Source organism: Hyla sarda, chromosome 1, assembly GCF_029499605.1.
Source record: "Hyla sarda isolate aHylSar1 chromosome 1, aHylSar1.hap1, whole genome shotgun sequence".
NCBI lineage: Eukaryota > Metazoa > Chordata > Amphibia > Anura > Hylidae > Hyla > Hyla sarda.
In genome coordinates, this window is record NC_079189.1 from 466,498,623 (window position 1) to 466,524,783 (window position 26,161).

Consider the following 26,161-nt stretch of genomic DNA (forward strand, 5'->3'; position numbering starts at 1 on the left):
GGAAGGTTGAACAATCCAACTCTTTCTCTGATCCCCTAGACTGCTAAATGAATTTAGCCAAGTCTACATGTTACCTTTAGAATTAAATAATGGAGGTAAAGGTAGGTGAAGACAAAACACGTCTTGACAAAAAAAGCATCTTCTTAACCATAAAAAAAACAATATGACTAATATAAAGCATTAAATTTATAGAACAAAGCATTATTTGCATCCAAATATATAGGACTTTGGACGTTTCTTCCACTATCTGCCCATGAAGTATCTGCTTCATTTTGACTCCTTGTAGCCAAGAACGATAGAATCTTCTTTACTCAAAAATGTGAAAATTGCTTACTATGCCACCTTGAATCAAACCCAAACTGGATTGAAGCTTCCAGGATTTCTCTAAATTTACTATTTACATGCCATTTAATTAATAAAAAGCACAAATAGTAACCAAACAACAACTCTTTATTTGCTCTATTAACTGTGTACAAGGTATAAAAATAAAAACCTGTAGTAGTAGCAGTTTTAGCCATGTTAAACAGCACACAAAAGAAACCGAGGTGATAAATTGTTGGAGATTCCATTACATTTTGCCCAATTTCTAAAGAGGTCCTGAGTGGACTGGGCATTCACTGACTAACCTGTTACCAACATAAAAAGACTTCCACTTTGTCTTCAGACATTTATTTCCTCTAAAACAACAAGTAGCCTGCTGCCACATAAAGCATTGCACTTACCTTGGGTGGATTAAACAATTCTAATAGGTATTCCTCATTTTCCAAAGAGCTTGCTTTCCGTAAAATCAACCGACACCTCTGCCAATGAGTCCCACTGTCCATACTTGTTTCATCAACCATACTGTAATTCAAATGTCCTTCCTTTCTGATTTCAACCACAGGCTCCCTTTTTATAGTCCACTGCAAAATCCTTTTATGCCAGGTAGGTGACTGTGCCAAATCCGTGTCAATGTCCCTGGCTTCCGATGGATCTGCAGACTTTCTCCGGAATATATTTCGAATACTCCTTCTGATATCACTGAAAGAGAATCGAATGAATTGTCTTGGAGGTGGGGGAGTGATGTTGCATTGGAGCTCCTCTGAGCTCCATGCTTTAGGCACTTGTTGGACAGTAAAGTCACTAGCAGTTTGCTCTGTGTGTTCATGGCGAGCTGTCAAGTCCACCTCCACTTTAGCTGCAACCGTACTAGGAGGTTCCTCTGATGTCCTGCTGCCTGTTTCTCTATAATCTTTTACTCTAGTGAAGGGAAAAAATCTGTATTGGTCCATGCCCCAACTTTCCCTCACCTCGTTCCTGAAATACTGTTGGAAAAGATCCGTGAACTGCAAGGAAAAGTTCTCTGCGGCCAGGATGTCATGGTGTGGATTTTGGTTAGCAAACAACCAGTACTGCTTTGCCAACTCTCTCGCAGTGGAGATGGCATGAAGCTCACAGAACTCATTCCAGCCCTGAGGGACGGAGGAACTTTCAGGTTGAATAGTGTCCCCATTCATTGCAGTGACTGAAGCAGTTGTGGTATGCTACGAAAGCAGAAAAAGGAAACATTAAATGAGGGGCTTTCCACTGCCAATTTACTGTTTTGCTTGCTAAGAGGAAGCTTTATAATGAAGCGTTCAGTAGGTTAAAATACTTATAACACTAAACTATCAAGCTTGTATCTCCGCGCTGTGAATCAGATTATGGTTTGACATGAACAATTGGTCTCAGGACAAATACTTGGCAATATGAAAGCAATCTATAATGTAAAGAGAAATATGCAGCTTAAATTACATGATAACATGGTGAAAGTTACATAAACATATGCAAATATTAAGCCATTAATTAAAATACATTATAAAGTTTTGGTTTGAGAAATTAATATACCTAGCCGAACATGAACCCCCCCCCCCCCCCCACAAAAAAAGAAAAATAATAATTATTTATAGCATACGTACATGTTATTGCTCCTTTGTGCAATGGTACCACTGTTTTCCAGCCTGTGAAATATAATATAAATAATTGAATAATCAATAACATTTCTTTCAATAAAATTCATGAATTTCCAAAATACCAAACCTAAGCACAATTTTTTTAAATTAGATTTTATCCTTAAAGGGGTTACCTGTTCGTGAACATCATCTTTTGGCCAGAGGGGAGAGCAGTTACAAAAAGTATATCTTACTCAGGAGGACCTGTCCTGTCTGTATGTATAACACAAAGAAAGCCTGCTGAGTCTGAGTCAGTTTCAAGTGTAGTCAGAAGGCGTGTATTTTCTTTGTGGATGAAAAGCCTGATGTTATCATTTTACTACTGTTAATTTTCTTTTACCTATATTACATGAACCATTTATAAAGGAGTTGGAGTCTCAAAATTTGCCTTCCTGACTCTACTACCTTTTCAATGGTACTGGAGCAAAACTGTATACTACTGGTGTGCTCCACAGTAAACATACAAAAGAGAACACCTGTACACGTATTTACTTATTATTGATCTACTGATCTTTTTTTTTTTTTTTTTTTTTGTAGTCTTCTTAAAAGCTACATTTTTCCAAAATAAAGAAAAAAAATTATTTATGACAAAGAGGCACATGATAAAAGTAGTATCTGTGAGGGTCCAGCAGATGGGTTATTTATTTATTTACTTAGGAGGGGGGTTACTATTAATCTAAGGAGGCTCTGTTACAACTCCTGACCTGTCTGTTTCAGTAAATACCTGAATTACCCATGACATAATTCTGCAATATCTTTACCTATAGTTATGTTTTGTGCCAGATGGGGAGACCCATATATCAGAGGTGACTGTCTAGGGACATGCCGCCAACTGGTCAATTTGTCTGTGAACCAGTTAAGAAAATCTATGCCAGCTATGAGCGCCATTTTCTACATTATTCACATCCTCGGAAGGGCCTGTAGGCTACTCTACTGTGTGCAAAGTACAAGTCAGGTTAGGTGAGTATTTTTTGACTACAACTTTTTTTTACTACAACTTTTACTACAACTAGAGGTACTACAACTATTGGAGGTACTCTGGGAGAACACAAAGGGCACTCTGCTTAACACCCGGGAGCATTCTGATTGATACAGTTATTCTTTGAGCAGTATGTGGGCAGTATTACTGACTGAAGACAATGTCTACCAAGTACATTTATTAAAGGGGTACTCCGGGAAACTAAACCCATAGCCCATACTTTCCCTTTCATCAACCTATTTAATTGTCTAAATATCATTTATTAGCTATATAGAGCAGTTTTCCCTCTTTTGTTGTCACTTACACACATGAAGTGGGGGAATGACATCATCCAGCTATCCACTCTGTCTCTGTCCAAATCCTCTCTGAAAGCATCCCCCACCCTCCTGAGATACACAGACTATATGGTTTCCGCCCTACACTGATTAGTCATGCTCTTTTTAGTGCTGAGAACTTGGAGGTGTGTGCAGCCTCAACCAATCAGATACTAAATCTCTCTCTGCTGATCAGAGCAGGAGTGTAAGGCCTGGCAATGCACCGCTGCAAGGATTGCTGGGAGATGTAAGCAAGGGGAGAAAAGCATGACAAAAGAAAATCAAGCAGCCAGAGAAGACGACAGGGGCCACAGGAGACCTATCTGCATATCAGGCAGGGTGGTTTAGAGGAAATATATCCAGGTAGCCTCTAATAGTTAGCACCGTGTTCCGTAATTACTGCTGTGGGCACTCCTGCTTTGTAGGGTTATTGCTAGGGAAAATAATACTGTGGTGCCACTATGTGCTTGCCAACATTATAGCTGAGGGCACTATGTGTTTGACACAAATTACCGTCAGCACATTATCTGTTATCAACTATTTTCTGAGCCCTTTTTGATTCCAAAACTACTGTAAGGGGCACTATCTGTTTACAATTACTTTGGGGGCCACTATATGTGTGAAACCATTATTTTTGGCACTATATATATATTGCAACATTTATTTTATTAATTTATATATCAGATGAAAATAGTGTCCTTGGTTGGATTTCATAGTGTAGAACCTCAGTGCTACCCACTGAGCCACCACAATTCTAGTTAAAGGGAACCGAACCAATCATCAGATTTTACCTATAGAACGATTGGCAAAGAGTTATATAGGGTAAAATCTTTATACTCACCATCCCTGGGGGACGGTCCTGCCTGCGGGGATGGTGAGGATATGAACTTATAAACTAGTCCCTGCAAGTAGTCCCCTGGGCGGGGAGCTCCTCTCACCGCCCAGGGGACTACTTACGGGGCTGGCAGGGACTAGCTTATAAGTTCATATCCTCACTATTCCTGGGGGCAGGAACGTCCCCCGGGGATGGTGAGGATAAATATTTTACACTATATAACGCTTTACTTAACACCAAAATAATTTGATCAGCAACAACAAATTATAAAGATAAAGAGATTGGGGCTCAGGCTCATGAATATTGAATCAATATAAATTTATTAAAATATTCAGCGTTATGTGTTTGTGACTCACAGGGCCCTTGTGAGCCAACAGATACACATGATAACAATAGTGCAGTATATATGTTGGCAAATATATTATTAATAAAAATGAATAAAACAAAGGTAAAATAACATTAAAAGTATGTGGCCACACACTAAAATAGGTCAGACCTGGAAAAAGATTTTGCGCAAAAAAGTACTTTCGCTTTAAATTGGATATGATGGTGCGCAATATAGTACTTGCGCTCTATATGACGAACTCTATATGAGAAGCCACTTGGTTACGTCAGTATTGTCCAGGAACAAGTCTGAAAGTCCCCAATCCGGGGATAAAGTATTGCAAAGTCTCTGTGGAATATTGTTCATTAGCTGTACTGCAATAGTAGTTCACTGTTATACAGTGATCAAAGGTACCTTGTGGTGTGCCATGCACCACCTGCACTTACCCCAAAGTACGTTTTGCGCCAGTGCGCTTCGCCAGGGGGCATGGCCTGACGAAGCGCACTGGCGCGAAACCTACGTTGGGGTAAGTGCAGGTGGTGCATGGCTCTGCATTGGTAACTCCCTTTTCCTGCATTCTTGCCTATTTTCTGTTTGTCCACTATCTGGTACATCTCCATTGAGGTCATATATCTCTATTCTATGATTACTTTGATTTATGTGGCCTAAGCATTTGATGTCAGTATGTTACACTCTATACCAAGGTCTTAGTCTGCATGTTCCTGCCATTTCATCCAGCTTTGTGCACTGTGCTTTTCTATATAACGTTTTAATATGTGTCTTGTTTTATAAAATATAATTAATAAAGTTTTGCATATCTTTATAATTTGTTGTTGCTGATCAAATTATTTTGGTGTTAAGTTTTCCGTATGGCTATCTCAGCAACCCTTCCCTACTGAGTTTTTTTTGTCTGTTGGTGACACACTATATAACGCTTTGCCTTTAACTTATGTCACCATCATTTCCTGCATTTGGAGGCACTGAGCAGCACTTAAAGGGGTATTCCAGGCAAAAACAGATTTGTAAATTACTTCTATTAAAAAATCTTAATCCTTCCAATAGTTATTAGCTTCTGAAGTTTTCTGTCTAACTGCTCATTGATGATGTCACGTCCCGGGAGCTGTGCATGATGGGAAAATATCCCCATAGGAACTGCACAGAGATCAGTTAGACAGAAAACATCAACTCAACTTCAGAAGCTAATAACTATTGGAAGGATTAAGATTTTTTAATCAAAGTAATTTACAAATCTGTTTAACTTTCCAGAGCCAATTGATATATAAAAAAAAGTTTTGGCCTGGAATACCCCTTTAAGGTACTGTATTAGGAGTTAGAGCAGGATAACACAGTTATAGGGCACAAGGATGGAGAGTTGGAGTCAGTTTGCGGGACTCAGCAGTCCGGCACATGTCTATACCAGCTGGAGGGACTCAAGCTTGACTTGTGAAAACCAAAGACTTTCCACAAGCTCATATGATCAAATTGTCCGTAATTGTTTTGATTTGTTGAATCAATGTAAATAAAGCTATTATCAATAAAAAAAAGGTTTAATCTTACATAGCGAACTGAAAAACACATTTCAAATAAGCTATGAATTGATTTGCATATGAAATAAGTATTTGATCCCCTATCAATCAGTACAATTTTGGCGTCCAGGTTTCTTTTATACAGGTAATGAACTGAGATTAGGAGCACTCTATTAAAAGGGAGTGCTCCTAATCTTGTAAGCTTGTTACCTGCATAAAAGAAACTTGTCCACAGAGGCAATAAATCAGATTCCAAACTCTCCACCATGGTAAAGACCAAAGAGCTGCCCAACGATGTCAGGGACAAGATTGCAGGTTGTCATACTTATTGTAGGCCCCAAAAATTAATCACTGGCCCTCATTTACTAAGAAAATCGGGTTGTAAGTCTATCTTGCTTTCTTACCCGACTGCTTTTTTCCCCTGGTATTTATTATTATGTCGCATCTTGTTTGTCGCACGTGGGTTTTGTTGGTTTTGGTTTCCAACTCCTCTGAGCTGTCGGGAAAAAATCCACAACAATTCAACAAATTCGGGTTGGAAACCTTAATAAATACGTGGGAAAGCTCAGAAATGTCGGGTAACGCCCCTTTTTCGGGTTTGGGAGAATCCACATCGGGTCCGTCGGGAAAAAATGTCGCATGGTGTCGCAGACTGGCGCACGATGTCTGCGACATGGCGCAGACAAAGATGCGACAAAAAAAAACGACAAAAGAGGTCGGGTTTAGAACAGTAAATGAGGGCCACTATGTTTAATAGAATAACAGCATGATTGTATGTTCTAAATAGACCACAGTATATTCTAAAGTTCTTCTCTACAAGTGTCAGTCTGGGAGAAGAATACTTCTTGTCTCCTTAGATCTTTAGATAAGACAGATGGGCTAGTTAGCCAGCCTTGTGTCTATGTTATTGTAACTAACAATTAATTACCCATTTGACTAGACACAGAGAGAGATTCACACGTCTATGTGAGAGAGACCTCCATGGTATTCTTATCTCTCCAATAAATTTGGATGTCTAGGTAGGCCCCAATATGTCTAGTAGAATCAAGGTTTTAATTACTTATATATGTCAAAAATAATCCCTGAATGTATAATTTAGAGCTCTATACGTCAAGTGTGGAATGTAAGTTTGAAACCAACATTGACAGTTAACCCTTAATGGTAAAGATGCTAACTGCTTATGCAATAGCACCACCTACGGTATGGGTAGTTGACATTACACGGACAGGAAAGGCATTATGGGTGATATACTCAATGCATTCTGGGTATTATAGTGACGTCATAGTCATTACCATATGTACACGCCCAACTTCCATTCATTGGGAGATTCCAAATTAGGGAGGTGTGTCAAAGTCTGGTAAACCAGATGTTAGTCTGTAAAACACACAAAGACACAAAAAGAAAGAGAGACAAGGGAAAAAGAAAGACAAAGAACTCTCTCCCACACAAAGGAAAGAGGTCCAACAAGGTGGAAAAGCCATGTGAGATCCCAGCAAGCTGGACTGATCACACGGTACCAGTAGTGCTGGGCGGTATACTGGTTCATACCGAATACCATTTTTTTTTGTTTCCCGATCCTAATTTTTCATGTACCGCAATACCGGTCCGGAGGCTGCTGTGGGCGGGCAGTCCGGCGCTATGCCTTCGAGTCCCGCAAATCCCGTAACAGCCTCCAACTCGACAGCAGTAGTAGACTCAGTGGCAGCCCCACCCTCCGAGCACATTCACCAATCACTCACTAGGGTGCGGCTGCTGCTCCTTATAACCGTCTCCTCCCGCCGCCGCAGCAGTGCCGCGATTAATTTTCCCATTCAGCCAGTGGCATTCGCCACCGGCCGGGCCCATTTCACAAGGTAAAAATGAAAATCACCTCACTGTGCGCTATCCTGCGGCCTCACTGTGCGCTATGCTGCGGCCACACTGTGCGCTATGCTGCGGCCACACTGTGCGCTATGCTGCGGCCACACTGTGCGCTATGCTGCGGCCACACTGTGCGCTATGCTGCGGCCACACTGTGCGCTATGCTGCGGCCACACTGTGCGCTATGCTGCGGCCACACTGTGCGCTATGCTGCGGCCACACTGTGCGCTATGCTGCGGCCACACTGTGCGCTATGCTGCGGCCACACTGTGCGCTATGCTGCGGCCACACTGTGCGCTATGCTGCTGTCTGGCTTGGCGAATCTCCCATCGGTGTCTGCAGTCTGAACTGCTATACACATGGGGGAAGTATGTGCAGAGCAGACTGCAGACAGAGCATTGCACCGTAGGGTCTTCTACAGACCTTAGGGTGCAATTCTCTGCAGCCTTATACACATACCCTCACATGTGTATAGCAGTGTGTGTGTGTAGTGTAAATTCCTATACAGGTGAGGGTATGTGCAGAGCATTGCACCCTATTCTGTACTTCAGACAAGGGTGCAATGCTCTGCAGTTTGCACATACCCCCACCTGTATAGGAATGAATATACATTATACATACATACATACAAATACACACACACACACACACACACACACACACTGCCATACACATGGGGGTATGTGCAGACTGCAGAGCATTGCACCATAGGGTCTTCTACAGACCCTAGGGTGCAATGCTCTTCAGTCTCTGCACAGCTATAACAAAAAGTTACAAAGTGTTTAAAAAAATTAACTCGTCTCCTTTCCATTCACCCTTTCCCTAATTAAAGCTTGAATACCCCTTTTCCCATTTTCTATGTGCATGGTATGTGTGGAGTAGACTGCAGACAGAACCTTGCACCCTAGTGTCTTCTACAGACCTTAGGGTGCAATGCTCTGCAGTCTGCACATACCCTTCCATGTGTATAGCAGTGTGTGTGTAAATTCCTATAAAGGTGGGGGTATGTGCAGAGCACTGCACCTTAGTCTGTACTTCAGACAAGGGTGGAATGCTCTGCACATACCCCCATGTGTATACATTGCTATACAGGTGGGGGTATGTGCAGAGCATTGCACCCTAGGGTCTGTAGAAGACCTTACAGTGCAATGTTCTGCAGTCTGCACATACCACCCACCTGTATAGCAATGTATACACATGGGGGTATGTGCAGAATGCAGAACATTGCACGGTAGGGTCTTCTACAGACACTAGGGTGCAATGTTCTTCAGTCTGCACATACCCTATGGGAGCTATAACAAAAAGTAAAAGTGTGTTAAAAAAAATGTAACCACTTCCCTAATAAAAGCTTGAATTCCCCCCCCTTTCCCATTTTTTAACTAAAATAATATTTAAAAAAAGCTAAAAGTATGTGGTATCGCCACATGAGTTTATGTCTGTACTATTAAAAAGTAATGTTAATAAAATTGCTTGATCGATCGTGTACATGTAAAAATAAATAAATACTTAAGTCCAAAACTGTGCTTTTTTGGTCACTTCATATGCCATAAAAAAAATTTTTTAAAAGCGATCTAAAAGTCCTATTAAAACAAAAATGGTACAGATAAAAAGTATAGACCACGACGCCAAAAATGAGCCCTAACACATTCCCCTAGGGCAGGTATGTGCAGAGCATTGCATTAGTCAGTGACCCAGGGCCTCTGCTCTCTGAGTCTGCAGTTACTGCTATTCATATTTGTACATACACTAGAGTGTGCAATGCTCTGCACATAACCCCCCCCCATGTATAGGAAAGTACTACACACACCGCATACATGGGGAGTATGTACGGAGCATTGCACTCTAGTGTATGTACATTCATATGTTAGCGGGACCGGGTGGGACAAACATTTTAGCGGGAGCAGGATTGATCAAAAAAGTCCCTGGGAGCGGGATTGAAAAACAAGTCCCGTGCACGGCTCTACATAGTAGTCCCCTGAAGAAGTGAAAGCACACACGGGGTTCAACTGGTGTTTTTTTTCTTAGTGTAGCGGTGAGTGTACACAAAACTTTGTGAAAGCAGAGTGGCGGAACGTCGCGCCGCGGGACATTGTTTGAGATGGGCCTGATTTTGCAGTTGCACCATGAGTAAGAGCGCGGCAGCCTGAGCGGTGAACAAAATTGGACAACCTCAGTGAAACTGAAGTTTCAGAATGGGCAGAAAATGAAACGGAAGAACTGGTACCAAAACGAGCAGCCACTTCTGTTGTATGGAGGTTTTTCGACTTTAAAAAATCCGACGGCGATCAAACAGTTATTAGCCATTGGTATACAATTATTCACGATATAAAGTGATCAAAAATACTTTATTTTGGACTTTGGAATTATTTTGCGCATATGCCATTGACTGAGCTGTTTAATTAACAATATATTTTTATAATTCTGGCTTTTCCGCACGTCGCGATACCACATATGAATAGTTTTATTTATTTATTTTAAATGGGAAAAGGGGGTGATTCTTACTTTTAGTAGGGAAGGGGTTAAATGATCAACTTTTTTTTTTTTTACTTTGCAATGTTATAGCCCCCTTAGGGGGCTATAACACTGCACATACTGATCTTTTAACCTGATCTTTGTTATCCCATAGGATAACATTGATCAATGATTCTGCCACTTGACTGCTCTTGTCTAGATCTCAGGAACGGAGCAGTCATTCGGCGATCGAAGGTGCAGAAGGCAGGTAGGGGACCCTTCAGCTGCTTCCTAGCTGTTCAAGATACCGTGATTTTGCCACGACGGTCCCGAACAGCCTACTGAGCTAGCCGGGGGTACTTTACTTTCACTGTAGACGCGGCGATCAACTTTGAATGCCGTGTCTAAAGGGTAACAGCATTTGTGTTTGTGTGTGATAATTTAACATGAGCAAATTAACATAGTTTTTTTGGCGTTTTCAGAGAGAAGTGTGAAAGATGACCGCATACAACGAGCAGTTGGAATATGCAAAAAAAAATTGTGGCATCTTTTTCATACTCTTGGAAGAAAAGGAAGGACCTGGCCCTAGCTCAGGATGAAATGGGTCTTCCAAAGCACATGCGCACAACTGAGACACCAACCAGGTGGGGATCACGTCAGATGATGATACAAAGAATACTTGAGCAGGAGAGAGCAATTACTCAGGTTCTTACAGCTGACAAAAAATCAAGGCATTTGGTCCTCAGTTGGCAGGATATGGATGTCCTGGAGGCTGTCAAGGTGTGTCAGGGTTTCCGCAGGGTCTTAAAAGTCTTAAAAGCTATTTTCTAACTTCAAAGGGGTATTCCAGGAAAAAACTTTTTTTTTTTTTTTTTATTTCTATATCAACTGGCTCCAGAAAGTTAAACAGATTTGTAAATTACTTCTATCAAAAAATCTTAATCCTTCCAATAATTATCCGCTGTTGAAGTGGAGTTGTTGTTTTCTGTCTGGCAACAGTGCTCTATGCTGACATCTCTGCTTGTCTCGGGAACTGCACAGAGTAGAAGGGGATTTTCTTCTAAACTGGGAGGTTCCCGAGACACGTGTCATCAGAGAGCACTTAGACAGAAAAGAACAACACAACTTCATCAGCTCATAACTACTGAAAGGATTAAGATTTTTTAATAGAAGTCATTTACAAATCTGTCTAACTTTCTGGAGCCAGTTGATATATATATAAAAAAAAGTGTTTTCCTGGATAACCCCTTTAAGGCCTTAAAAAGTCTTAGGGGGAGATTTATCAAAACCTGTCCAGAGGAAAAGTTGCTGAGTTGCCCATATCAACCAATCAGATCACTTTTTTTTCTCAGAGGCCTTTTAAAAAAAATGAAAGAAGCGCTCTGATTGGTTGCTATGGGCAACTCAGCAACGTTTCCTCTAGACAGGTTTTGATATCTCCCCCTTAAATTTGCCAAAAATGTGTGCACTTGCTTGGTCTTTTTTTTTTTTTTTTTTTGCAGGTCTTAGATTCTGTTACAATTCCTTTTCTGATCTGCAGTGGATGCACTACTTTATTTTCGTTAAGGAAATAACAATACTCTCTGTCTCTCTCTCTCTCTGTCTATCAGGTGTTGAGCCCACTTCAGGACTTCACAGATGCCTTGTCTGGAGAGCGGTATGTCAGTGTGTCCTACGTTAAGCTGGTACTTCATCTGTTCAACACCACCATTCTTGCTGAGGAAGAGAACGATACTGAACTAACCAAAGATGTGAAGAGAAACATTCTAGCCTACTTGAACGAGAAATACTCAGATCCAGACACAGATGACCTGCTCGATATGACATTTTTCCTTGATCCACAATACAGAACCACCTATACAAATAAAGAAAAGGTCGAACACGTAATTTCCAGAGCAGTTGAAGTGATCAAGTTACTAAAGGATCAACAGCAGGCCCCTCCCTCAGGGTCTCCTGGTGCCGCAGCAGCAGGGCCTGTGGCTCCGCCTGAGGGAAAAAAAAGAAGACCTTGTCCAGCTATTTAAAAAAGCACAGCACAAGCAGCATGGGCGACAGTGGTGAAACTCTGTCAGAGGAGGAAACCATCAAGATGGAGCTGAAAGCCTATTTGCAGACCACAGAGGTTGACATTGATACAGACCCTTTGGATTGGTGGAGATCCCATCAGGCAAATTTGCCCAGTGTTGCAAAACTAGCTCGACTGTATTTATGCATACCTGCCACCATGTGTTCAGCACTGGTGGCAACATTGTCACGTGCCACAGAGCTGCACTCAAACCAGATGCTGGTTTTCCTTGCTGAAAATTAGTAATGGTTGATCTGTTTACAGTGTGTTATCATTTATGAAGCTTGTCCATAAAGTTCAAATGTGTCAATATTGTTTCTATTCTAAAGGATAATCCTGCAAGCCAAGTTGCACTTGTTTTATAGTTTGTTCGCTACTTGAATACTGTCCCAGATTTATCAAACTGTGTGAGAGAAAAAGGAGAGATTTTCCCACAGCAACCAATCACAGCTCAGCTAACGAGCTCTGGTAAAGTGAAAGCTGAGCTGTGATTGGTTGCTGTGGGAAAATCTCTCCAATTTTTCCCTCACACAGTTTGATAAATCTGGGCCGCTGTGTACTGTGCCGTGCTGGAGCAACAGCATTATTTATGCAAGTTGCATACCTTGTTTACTTTTTATTGATTTTAAATGTGTATACCTTCTTGAAGCAAAGTCCATATGGATGTGTGAAAGTTTATTTGTTTAAAAAGTCTTCAACCTAACCTTCTTTTATATTTTAAATACTTGAACACCGGTTAAGCTTGAAGCGATATATTAGTGCAAGTTGCACACCTTTCCTATTTTTTGTATATGGCTGTTGCCATAATGAATACCGTATTTTTTGGGGTATACCACGCACCGACCTATAACACACACCCAAATTTTTCCAAGGAAATTTGGGTAAAAAAAAGGTTTTTTTACCAAAATCCTTGTAAAAATGAGGGTGTGTGTATACCCTGATAAACTGTTTCTGACCCCGCAGAAGCAGCTGCAGATCAATTATTTAAAGCGGGCTCTTTAACCCCTTCCCGCAGAATGTCATATATAAACGCCGGGTTGTGCAGTGCGTTCGCGCATTCCGACGTTTATAAATGACATTCAGTTAACCCGGCGATGCGCAGCATCGCACGGGTTAACCAGCAGAAGTCCCGCTGTTTCCAGCAGGGGACAACTTCTGCTTCACCCCCCAGGACCATCCATTGATGGTCCTGGTCAACGATCACTGTGATTGGTCCCTGTGGCCAATGGGGTGAAAGTTCAGATACCCCGCACTGCCCGCCCCTGGAAGTCGGGCAGAACGGGGGACGATGGCTGCGGGGGCTCGCGGGGACCTGCGGCATAGTGGGGGGGGGGGGACACGCGGGGACCGGCGGCCTTACCCGAACCAGCCGCGGGACCGAGGAGCAGCGCGGGACCGGCCACGTGGACGAGCAGCGGCGGCACCGGCAGGTAAGTATATGGTCCTCAGAGGCAGCAGTCAAGATCTTCACTGCTGCTTCTAGGAGTCTGAAAACTACAACTCCCAGCATGCCTAGACAGCCTTTGGCTGTCTGGGCATGCTGGGAGTTGTAGTTTTGCAACATCTGGAGGGCCCCAGTTTGGAGACCATTGTATAATGGTCTCCAATCTGTGCTCTTCCAGCTGTTGCAAAACTACAACTCCCAGCATGCACTGACTGTCCAGGCATGCTGGGAGTTTTAGTTCAACAACATCTGGCCCTTCAGATGTTGCCGAACTACAACTCCCAGCATGCCCTTCAGCTGTCTGAGCATGCTGGGAGTTGTAGTTTTGCAACAACTGGAGACACACTGGTTGGGAAACATTGTCTGTTTCTAACTCAGTGTTTCCTAACCTGTGTGCCTCCAGCTGTTGCAAAACTATAACTCCCAGCATGCACTAACAGACCATGCATGCTGGGAGTTGTGGTTTTGCAACAGCTGGTGCACCCCCCCTGTGAATGTACAGGGTACATTCACATGGGCGAGGGTTTTACAGTAGGTTTCTCGCTGCAAGTTTGAGACGCAGCAAATTTTGCGCTGGGAAACTCGCTGTAATCCCAACGCCCGTGTGACTGTACCCTAAAAACAATACACTACACTACCACAAAATCAAATAAAAAGTTAAAAACACTACATATACACATACCCTTACACAGCCCCCCCTCCCCTCCCCCAATAAGAACGTCCGGTACACCACTGTTTCCAAAGCAGAGCCTCCAGCTGTTGAAAAACAACAACTCCCAGTATTGCCGGACAGCCGTTGGCTGTTCACGGATGCTGGGAGTTTAGCAACAGCGGGAGGCACCCTGTTTGGGAATCACTGGCGTAGAATACCCCTATGTCCACCCCTATGCAAGTCCCTAATTTAGGCCTCAAATGCACATGGCGCTCTCTCTTTGGAGCCCTGTCGTATTTCAGGGCAACAGTTTAGGGCCACATATGGGGTATCGCCGTACTCGGGAGAAATTGCGTTACAAGGTTTGGGGGGGCTTTTTCTTCTTTAACCCTTCATGAAAAGGAAATGTTGGGGTCTACACCAGAATGTTAGTGTAAAAAAATTAAATTTTTTACATTAACATGCTGATGTTGCCCTATACTTTACATTTTCACAAGAGGTAAAAGGGAAAAAAGCCCCCCAAAATTTGTAACGCAATTTCTTCCGACTATGGAGATACCCCATATGTGGGCGCAAAGTGCTCTGGGGGCGCACAACAAGGCCCAGAAGGGAGAGTGCACCATGTACATTTGAAGTGATTTGCACAGGGGTGGCTGATTGTTACAGCGGGTTTTGACAAACGCAAAAAAAACAAAAACCCCACATGTGACCCCATTTTGGAAACTACACCCCTCACGGAATATAATGAGGGGTGCAGTGAGAATTTACCCCCCCACAGGTGTCTGACGGATCTTTGGAACAGTGGGCTGTGAAAATGAAAACTTGTACAGCCCACTGTTCCAAAGATGCGACATGCCCCCCGAGCAAAATTTGCTCTCAAAAAGCCAAAATATGACTCCTTCTCTTCTGAGCATTGTAGTTCGCCAATAGTGGACTTCAGGTCAACTTATGGGGTACCTCCATACTCAGAAGAGATGGGGTTACAAATTTTGGGGGGTATTTTCTGCTATTAACCCTTGCAAAAATGTGAAATTTGGGGGGAACACACATTTTAGTGAAAAAAAAGTTGTTGTTTTTTTACATATGCAAAAGTCGTGAAACACCTGTGGGGTATTAAGGCTCACTTTATTCCTTGTTACGTTCCTCAAGGGGTCTAGTTTCCAAAATGGTATGCCATGTGAGGTTTTTTTTGCTGTTCTGGCACCATAGGGGCTTCTTAAATGCAACATGCCCCCCAAAAACCATTTCAGAAAAACGTACTCTCCAAAATCCCCTTGTTGCTCCTTCGCTTCTGATCCCTACTGCGCCCGCCGAACACTTTACATAGACATATGAGGTATGAGCTTACTCGAGAGAAATTGGGCTACAAACATAAGTATACATTTTCTCCTTTTACCCCTTGTAAAAATTCAAAAATTGGGTCTACAAGAACATGCGAGTGTAAAAAATGAAGATTGTGAATTTTCTCCTTCACTTTGCTTCTATTTCTGTGAAACACCTAAAGGGTTAAAACACTGACTGAATGTCATTTTGAATAGTTTGGGGGGTGCAGTTTTTATAATGGGGTCATTTGTGGGGTATTTCTAATATGAAGGCCCTTCAAATCCACTTCAAACCTGAACTGATCCCTGAAAAATAGTGAGTTAGAAAATTTTGTGAAAAATTGGAAAATTGCTGCTGAACTTTGAAGCCCTCTGGTGTCTTCCAAGAAGAAAAACATCAAATTTTAGGATTTTTCACAAGGAAAGGATGCAAGTTACCACAAAATTTTACCACTATGCTAAAGTAGAATATGTCACGAAAAAAACTATCTCTGAATCAGAATGATAACTAAAAGCATTCCAGAGTTATTAATGTTTAAAGTGACAGTGGTCAGATGTGCAAAAAACGCTCTGGTCCTTAAGGCCAAAATGGGCTTGGTCCTTAAGGGGTTAAATCAATGAACCGCAGCGGCTTTTATGGGGCCAGAGTCCTGCCGCCGATTGTCTCCCCCATCCCCGGTTTTATAGTTGTCTGTTCCAGGGGACCGCACTGAGCACTCCTTCAGGCTCCGGCGGCGTCCTGAGCTGTAACTGTGCACCGGGCCACTGACTGTGACGTCTCACTGAGGACATCAGTCGTCATTGTGCAGCGCACCGCAACAGTGCAGTACGCTGAAGGAGCGCGGTCCCCAGGAACAGGCAACCATAAAACCGGTGAGGGATTTTGGCAGTGGTGGCTGGACTCTGACCCCAGGACAGGAAGGGGGGGGAATCGGGAAGCTGTGGCGGGACTCTGGACCCGCAAAAGCCGCTGCAGTTCATGGATATAAAGCACCCGCTTTAAATCATTGAACTGCAGTGGCTTCTGCAGGGCCAGAAACAGTTTATCAGCGTATAACATGCAGATACACTTTAGTAAAAAAATGCGTGATATTCGCCGATAAATACGGTATTCAGTGGATAAAGAAGTCTTCACTTTGCAGTTACAGGGGAGGTATTGTTTACATTGTGTAGCCAGTTGGTTTACAAAACATGCACAATAAAGGTTCTGTATTTTGACTGCAATAATTCTGATTCCTTCACTTCATTGCAACTATGATTGACACCTCTTTGGGAACAGCAGCATTTTGTGGGGCCATGCAAACAAACCTGTATTAATACTAGTGTGAATATTAATGTTTTCTACAATATTCAGTACTCATGACAGTAAAATAGGTCATTGTAAGGCAATTTACTGCGGTAATTACTGTTTAAATTATTAGAAAATGAGGTTAAACCCCAGTCGTGATATACAGTGATACCGCCATGATTTAGAAAAATACCGTGATATACATTTTTGGTCATACCACCCAGCACTAGGTACCAGACCAAAGGCTATGCATGAAGATGAGATGGACCGTTCAGTTTTCCTAGGACCAGAAACAAGGTTCTTACATAGACTTGGTAAGATACACAAAAATGGTATTCCATTTAATGAAGACTAATTGGGATAATGTGGATGGAATTATACAATTTAGATTGGCAAATAAATTAATAAAATAAAATAATTAATTATCTCCATATTGAGACTATAGTTTTAGGATATTGCGAGACTTCATTCTACCTGCAGAAGAATCAAGACTCATAATCTATCAAAGCATGAAATTATTTCTTAAACATATTTATAGAATTCCTATCCGCCAAACTAAGTGTTATAAGTACATTTCCCACACAGGAAACTTGATTCAAGTTCTTCCTCCGTAAATATAGTCTTGCAAGATCATATATCATTGTTATTTAATTGTCTTAATAATCTTACCAAAGTCATGTTTAGAAAATAGTCCAGAATGGGGTGGAAGTATATCATAGTTCTTCCATGTTTATATCCTTAGATGGATTTGCCCATTCATGGAGTCATGTGACATGTAGTTGGTTAGAAGGGGACGGGGAGTGTACTTAGTATACCATATTGATTTGTCTATGATTAGATAATGCCCATCTTGATATCATGAGGTTCCTCTGGACACAGTGATGTATAAACCTTTTTATTGTATAATAACCTAACCTAGTATCTTTTGTTTTAGCCGATAACTTATACCGGAATATCGGTATATATTATCGGCCTCAAAGTTCACAGCTTATCGGTATCGGTCGATCCCTAACCTGCATGGTCCCCCTGCTCAAGAAAGCACATGAAATGGCCCGTCTAAACCTCTCAATTATTAAGATGGTTAATGGCAAACTTTAGAACGGGTGGTGTACGTGCTTTCTTGAGCAGGGGGACCATCCGGGTGCTTAAAAAATTGAGTCCTTTACAGCGTACTATGCTACAAATTGTTTTCTCTGTGACTATGGTCCTAGCTGCCTTCAGATCATTGACAAGATCCTCCGGTGTAGTTCAGGGCCGATTTCTCATCATTTTCATGATCATTGAAACTCCATGAGGTGAGTTATATTGTATTTCTTTCATTTTGAGAATAATTGCACTAACTGTTGTAAACTTCTCACCAAACTGTTTGTCAATGATCTTGTAGCCACTTCCAGCCTTGTGTAGGTCTACAATCTTGTCCCTGACATTCTTGCACAGCTCTTTGGTTTTAGCCATGGTAGAATCTGACTGATAGACTGCTACTGTGGACACCTGGGAGCCAGAACTATCGCTGACTGATAAGGGCAAATAGATATTAATAAAATTTAAATCAATTTATTTAAAGGGGTTATCCACCATAAGGTTATTTTACTATGTACCTGCCAGACCATAATGGACATGCTTAGGAAAGATCTGTCTTGGGTCTAAATAGCTATGTTGTGAGATTACCAAAACACTGTGGCTAGCTTTTTATGAACTGACTATTTTCTGTCAGAGTTTGTTTTCTCAAACTACAAATCCCATAATTCTTTGTTTATAAGTGTGCAGTGACTTTTCTCTCTCCCACACATCAGCCACCCCACCAACTATAACACACCTGTGATCTCTTCAATGCAACAGACCAGTGATTTCTGACCAGGGTGTCTCCAGCTGGTGCAAAACTACAATTCTTGCAAAATGAACTTCCTCCCACCCCGCAGTTGCTTCACCTATTGAAGTAAAAGGCCCAGGTACAGACACTATATTATGAACTACACTAACTTTATAGCCCCTGTAGTATAGTCAAATAAAAGCAAAATCCCTGAATACCCCTTTAAAACCTTACCTTAAAATTATAGACTGATCATTTCTTTGTCAGTGCAAAAATGTACAAAATTAGCTGGGGATGAAATGAATTTTTTTCCTTACTGTATGTATACTACATACTTATAAATATATATTACTCTTAATGATACAATACGTCCTCAATATTGCATCAACCAGAGCAAACTTGCCAACAAGGGCGTTAATTTGTTGATAACATTCAATGTATGCTCAATGCAAAGGCTGAAAACAAACTGAGCAGATGGAACTCTTTACTATGTCCTGGAGAAGATAGTGATGAACAAAATCACCAAATAAATAGCAATTAAAAATAAATAATTTTCATAAGCATATCATAAATCAATTTGCAACATATAATAATGATTAATAATCATTTTATTTATATAGCGCCTACAGATTCCGCAGCGCTTACAATTATGGGGTAACATATCAATGGTAGTGGCAGTGACGGATTCAGTAGTCCCTCAGCTGCTTTTAAAACAGTGCTTCACCTTTACTTGCCTCAAAGCTGCAGCTCTACTATGTGTAACACTACTGCTTTGCGGCCATATCACAGCAACTATGTTTAACAGAGTCCTAAAAGAAAAACCTTTAACCACTTAAGGACATAGGATGTAAATTTACATCCTGATCCACTGATACTTTGCGCACCAAAACAAACATTTACGTCCTATTTGTGACGTGAGCACCAGAGTGGTGCTCGCATCATGCACGCCAGGTCCCGGCTATCAGCAGCCAGGGACCTGCCAGTAATGGCGGATATCAGCGATCGGGCTGATGTCCGCCATTAACCTCTCAGAAGCCATGATCAATACAGATCACGGCATCTACAGCAATGCAGCACTTTAAACGGCTGATCTGATCGCCTAAAGACCAGTCCTCAAGGTATATAAAAGCAAGGTATAGGCAGAGAGATGATCCTGATGTATAGAACAATAATTTATTGCTATGGATAATCACTAAAAATTCACAGTCCCAGCAGGGCCCTTGCATGGGACATAGAACTATAGTACACAATACAGTTATATTACACAATATAGTTAATAGAATCAATGTGATAATAAAAAAATATTCATATTCAAATATTTTCATATTCAAATATTTTCAAATTTTCAAAATCATTATATTCGTACTGACCCACAAAATAAAGAAAACATGTCATTATTACCATAAAATGTACAGCGTAAAAATGAAACTCTCCAAAATATGCAAAATTTCTGTTTGCCTTACATTTTATGGTAAATGAGTGATGTCATTACAAAGGACAACTGGTCACGCAAAAAACAAGCCCTCACATGGGTCTGTATATGTGAGGTCTGTAGAAGGCGTGGAGGAAAATACAAAAACGCTAAAATAAAAAAAATGGCTGTGTGCTTAAAGGGGTACTCCTCCCCTAGACATCTTATCCCCTATCCAAAGGATAGGGGATAAGATGTCTGATCGCGGGGGGCTCGCCGCTGGGAACCCCCGCGATCTCTCCTGCAGCACCCCTGTCATCTGTTGGCATCAAGTTCACTCTATGCCTGATGATGGGCGATACAGGGGCTGGAGCATTGTGACGTCACGGACCCACACCCTCACAACATCATGGCCCGCCCCTTTGTAATATCATGGCCCACCCCCTCAATACAAGTCTATGGGAGGGGCGTGGTGGCCCCTCTCACAAACTTGATGCCAGCAGATGACAGGGGGTGTGCACGAGAGATCGCAGGGGTCCCCAGCTGTGAGACCCCCGCGATCAAACATCTTATCCCCTATCCTTTGGATAGGGGGATAAGATGTCTAAGGGCGGAGTACCCCTTTAAGGCCAAAATGGGCTGTGTCCTTAAAGGGGTTAAGGGAGAATTCTTACAGATCGGAGGGGGTATAACTTTTGGGATCACTGTTAATCCCAAGAAAGGAGTACAGTTGCAGCCCCAAATTAACCGAGCAGGCCACGTTTGTTCCATTCATTCACTGGCCTTTTGAAATGTTGCCAAAACCAGCATTTGGCAATGATAGAAAAACCCATAGAGCTTTTTTACACACACACACACACACCCCCATATATACATATATATATATATATATATATATACACACACACATTTTATATATATATATATATATATATATATATATATATATATATATATATATATATCTTTATGTAAAAATAACGTATATATCAGGAATGTGGAAATCCTATCGCACGACGCCCGGGACATGTAGTTCCTGGCGCCAGGCATGTGACAGGTTCTACTAGGCCGGAGTTAGATTTACATATGACTGCATACTAAACAGCCAGTTTATGTGGGACAGTTTGCACACACAGTATTGGGGCTTGGGCACCCCATGTAGAGTTTTTTGCCTTTCATGGGCATGTTTTAAAAGATTTTAAAGGTTTTTCGTGTATTATGTATCGTGTAATTAATTAAGTATTGCATTTTTTATTATTTCTTTTCTTTCTTTTTTGAACTTTTCTCCCTCCCACACATTAGCCATCCCACCCACGGAAACACACCTGTGATCACTTCAATGCAATAGACCAGTGTTTTCTGTTGCAAAACTACAATTCTCCCTCCAACCCAGCAGTCACTCCACCCATTGAAGTAAAGACCGGCTCCGTCAGAACACCTGACTATTAAGCCTGAGACGACGTAATTTTGTATGCTGTTAAAAAAAAACTTGGGGCAAAGATCACATAAGAATTGCGAGACCACCATGAAATACAGGTACAGTATACACTATACCTGTCAGGAACTGTCTGGAGCAGGAGAGGTTTGCTAAGGGGATTTGCTCCTACTCTGTACAGTTCCTGACATGGATCACTGCCCTTATAAAAACATTTAAATTACCCTTTTTCCCACTTTACAAAAACAATTTATGGGTGTCAGAATAGAGCAATTTTAAACATACTTATTCTGTTTATAAAGTTTTATTTTTTATTTTTAAAAGAAGTACAATAACAGAAAAGTGTGCAAAGATGGATATCCTTTTAATCATAATGACCAACAGAATAAAGAGAACATGTTCTCCTTTCAAAGCTTGCAAAATTGTGTTTTTCTTTTCAATTTTTCCCTCCAAATAATAATATTCTTTTTGCTTTGCCGCACACTTTATTGTATAACAAAAGATGCCATTACAAAGTGCAATTGGACATGCAAAAAACAAGCCCTCATATGGCTCTGTGGATGAAAAAAAAAAGGCCTGTTTCTGACGGTGAGGAGAAAAAAGCATGACTGCAAAAAATGAAAATATTTTTACAAATTCACAGCAGCAAATCTGTAACAAAAAACTTGATTTTATTTGTAGAAATGTTTTGGATTATCTACACATAATCCTGCTTCAGAAAACACACAGCATTTAAAGTACTATGGGAATGTACCATGACACATTCCTGTGTCCAATACTAATTGGTAGGGCAAAGAGCCCACAGCTCCCTGCTCCACCATACTATTTAATTGCATCTACATACTGGTAATGCAGATACACTTGACAATGACCGACCCCATGAGTACCCTGGCATAATGGCACCCCACTCATACTATAATGTGATGTACTTTGAACTCTTGAGACATCTATTTGATAACAATGATTTAAACTTTCATTATGCCTTAGGCTGCTTTCACACTATAAAAATACTTCCGTTACGAATGCCCGTTAGGAAATCGGCAGTTATACGGCTGGTACAAAATCACTAACGGCCGTTAGAAAATCCCATTAAAGTCTATGGAATTTTTATAATAGCAGTTTTAACCCGTTATCGCCCGTGCTTAATAACAGCCGGGCAAATGAACGGGAGAAACAGTGCAAGCACTAATTCTCCCCTTACTATCACCCATCACAAAATAACGGCCGATATTAACAATGGGCGATAACGGGTTAAAACTGCTATTAGAAAAATCCCATATAGACTATAATGGGATTTTCTAACGGCCGTTAGTGATTTTGTACCAGCCGTATAACTGCCGATTTCCTAACGGGCGTTCATAATGGAAGTATTTTTATAGTGTGAAAGCAGCCTTAGCAACAGCAATGTCTAGGTTATACAGCAATAAACTGAGGAAACCAGAAGAATAACAGCTTCTCCAAGATACTGCACTTAGTACACCCAACACTGTGCAGGGTAATGATACAGACTTTGACATGAGAACTTTTTATTTAAAAGGAAACGGACAGCCTGTTCAACCACAATAAACCCAAGACACTGGGTTATAGTGCAGGTGAACAGCATTAACCCCTTAAGGACCGGAGGTTTTTCCGTTTTTGCATTTTCGTTTTTTGCTCCTTGCCTTTAAAAAATCATAACTCTTTCAAATTTACACCTAAAAATCCATATGATGGCTTATTTTTTGCGCCACCAATTCTACTTTGTAATGACGTCAGTCATTTTGCCCAAAAATCTATGGTGAAGCGGGAAAAAAAATCATTGTGCGACAAAATTGAAAAAAAAAACGCTGTTTTGTAACTTTTGGGGGCTTCCGTTTCTACGTAGTACATTTTTCGGTAAAAATGACACCTGATATGTATTCTGTAGGTCCATACGATTAAAATGATACCCTACTTATATAGGTTTGATTTTGTCGGACTTCTGGAAAAAATCATAACTACATGCAGGAAAATTAATACGTTTAAAATTGTCATCTTCTGACCCCTATAACTTTTTTATTTTTCCGTGTATGGGGCGGTATGAGCGCTCATTTTTTGCGCCGTGATCTGAAGTTTTTAACGGTACCATTTTTGCATTGATAGGACTTATTGATCACTTTTTATTCATTTTTAAATGATATAAAAAGTGACCAAAAATGCACTATTATGGACTTTGGAATTTTTTTTGCGCGCACGCCATTGACCGAGCGGTTTAATTAATGATATATTTTTATAATTCGGACATTTCCGCACGCGGTGATACCACATATGTTTATTTTTATTTACACTGTGTTTTTTTTTTTATTGGAAAAGGGGGGTGATTCAAACTTTTAATAGGGGAGGAGTTAAATGATCTTTATTCACTTTTTTTTTTCACTTTTTTTTGCAGTGTTATAGGTCCCATAGGGACCTATAACACTGCACACACTGATCTTCTATGTTGATCACTGGTTTCTCATAAGAAACCAGTGATCAACGATTCTGCCGGATGACTGCTCATGCCTGGATCTCAGGCACTGAGCAGTCATTCGGCGATCGGACAGCGAGGAGGCAGGTAGGGGCCCTCCCGCTGTCCTGTCAGCTGTTCGGGATGCCGCGATTAGCCGCGGCTATCCCGAACAGCCCGACTGAGCTAGCCGGGAACTTTCACTTTCACTTTTAGCCGCGCGGCTCAGCTTTGAGCGCGCGGCTAAAGGGTTAATAGCGCGCGGCGCCGCGATCGGCGCTGCGCGCTATTAGAGGCGGGTCCCGGCTTCACTATGACGCTGGGCCCGCCATGATATGACGCGGGGTTACTGTGTAACCCCGCGTTATATCAGAAGAGCAGGACCAAGGACGTACCGGTACGTCCTTGGTCCTTAAGGGGTTAAAACAAGGGGTCATTTACAGAAATCGGTCCAGTGGATTGGTTCTGTCTCCTGGTAGCTGCATTGCTACAGAGCTTCTGAAGGCGAGAAGCTATTTGCCTGCTTTCCTGCTTGCTCTATACGCAGCACTATGCCCACCCATGGCATGAATATACAATGGGGCAAAAAAGTATTTAGTCAGCCACCAATTGTGCAAGTTCTCCCACTTAAAAAGATGAGAGACCTGTAATCTTCATCATAGCTATACCTCAACTAGGAGAGACATAATGAGAAAAAAAATCCATAAAATTACATTGTCTGATTTTTAAAGAATTTATTTGCAAATTATGGTGGAAAATAAGTATTTGGTCACCTACAAACAAGCAAGATTTCTGACTTTCACAGACCTGTAACTTCTTTAAAGGGGTACTCTGGTGCTTACACATCTTATAGGGGATAAGATGCCTGATCGCGGGAGTCCCGCAGCTGGGGACACCCGTGATCATGCACACGGCACCCCATTTGTAATCAGTCCACGGAGCGTGTTCGCTCCGGGACTGATTACCGGCGACCGCAGGGTCGGTGGCGTGTGACGTCACGCCCCCGCCCCCGTGTGACGTCACGCTCCGCCCCTCAATGCAAGCCTACGGGAGGGGGCGTGACAGCTATCACGCCCCCTCCCGTAGGCTTGCATTGAGGGGCGGAGCGTGACGTCACACAGGGGCGGAGGCGTGACGTCACACGCTGCCGACAGTAATCAGACCCGGAGCGAACACGCTCAGGGGACTGATTACAATTGGGGTGCCGCGTCCATGATCATGGGGGTCTCCAGCGGCGGGACTCCCGCGATCAGGCATCTTATCCCCTATCCTTTGGATAGGGGATAAGATGTGTAAGCACCGGAGTACCCCTTTAAGAGTCTCCTCTGTCCTCCACTCATTGGCCCACATTTATCATTGTCTTTAGACTGTTTTTTGTGTCTAAAAAAGGGGCAAGCAGGGTTTCTTGCTCCTTTTTTTGCCCCTTTTTGTTTACACATTTCTGCTGATTTTGAGTTGCAATCCACTGATTTTGGCAATAGACATGATATAGAAGGGATTTATCATTGCCCCTTTTTGTAAAAAGGAGCAAAAAAAGGCGCAAAGCCACTGAAAAGTCTCTAAAACTACACCAGCCCAGACATGGTGTAGCTTTTTGGTGTATGTGTAGACAGAAATTTCAGAAAATGTGGACCTGCACAAAATTTATCAAAACTCTTTTACCTTTTTAATAAATTTGGTGCTCCTACACATTATCAGCACACAAAAAAGGTGTAAAAAAATGCTTCACTTGCACTGCAATGATAAATGTGGGCCATTACCTGTATTAATGGCACCCGTTTGAACTGGTTATCAGTATAAAAGACAGCTGTCCACAACCTCTAACAGTTACTCCAAACTCCCCTATGGCCAAGACCAAAGAGCTGTCAAAGGACACCAGAAACAAAACTGTAGAACTGCACCAAGCTGGGAAGACTAAATCTGCAATAGGCAAGCAGCTTGGTGTGAAGAAATCAACTGTGGGAGCAATTATTAGAAAATGGAAGACAAACAAGACCACTAATAATCTCC

General features: G+C 41.7%; 2 protein-coding genes across 6 annotated transcripts in view; one reads left to right on the forward strand and one right to left on the reverse strand.

Annotated features, from left to right (window-relative positions):
• The window catches only part of LOC130285157 (zinc finger BED domain-containing protein 4-like), a 34,697-nt gene extending 22,256 nt beyond the window's left edge, over positions 1–12,441 (forward strand). The window contains exons 2-3 of one of the 2 annotated variants that reach the window (XM_056536428.1): positions 10,743–11,040; positions 11,871–12,441. In XM_056536428.1, the coding sequence (XP_056392403.1) occupies positions 10,786–11,040; positions 11,871–12,284 (669 nt within the window). In that variant the 5' untranslated portion in view covers positions 10,743–10,785 and the 3' untranslated portion in view covers positions 12,285–12,441. The remainder of the gene's footprint in view (positions 1–10,742; positions 11,041–11,870) is intronic. The other variant, XM_056536438.1, reaches the window with a different exon arrangement.
• The window catches only part of SH2B3 (SH2B adaptor protein 3), a 337,860-nt gene that overhangs the window by 142,995 nt on the left and 168,704 nt on the right, over positions 1–26,161 (reverse strand). For 3 of the 4 annotated variants that reach the window (XM_056536396.1, XM_056536407.1, XM_056536389.1), the window contains 2 exons: positions 1,938–1,979; positions 723–1,523 (listed from right to left, as the gene is read on the reverse strand). In XM_056536396.1, the coding sequence (XP_056392371.1) occupies positions 723–1,496 (774 nt within the window). In that variant the 5' untranslated portion in view covers positions 1,497–1,523; positions 1,938–1,979. Of the gene's footprint in view, positions 1–722; positions 1,524–1,937; positions 1,980–2,104; positions 2,184–26,161 lie in introns of all 4 variants that reach the window. The other variant, XM_056536401.1, reaches the window with a different exon arrangement.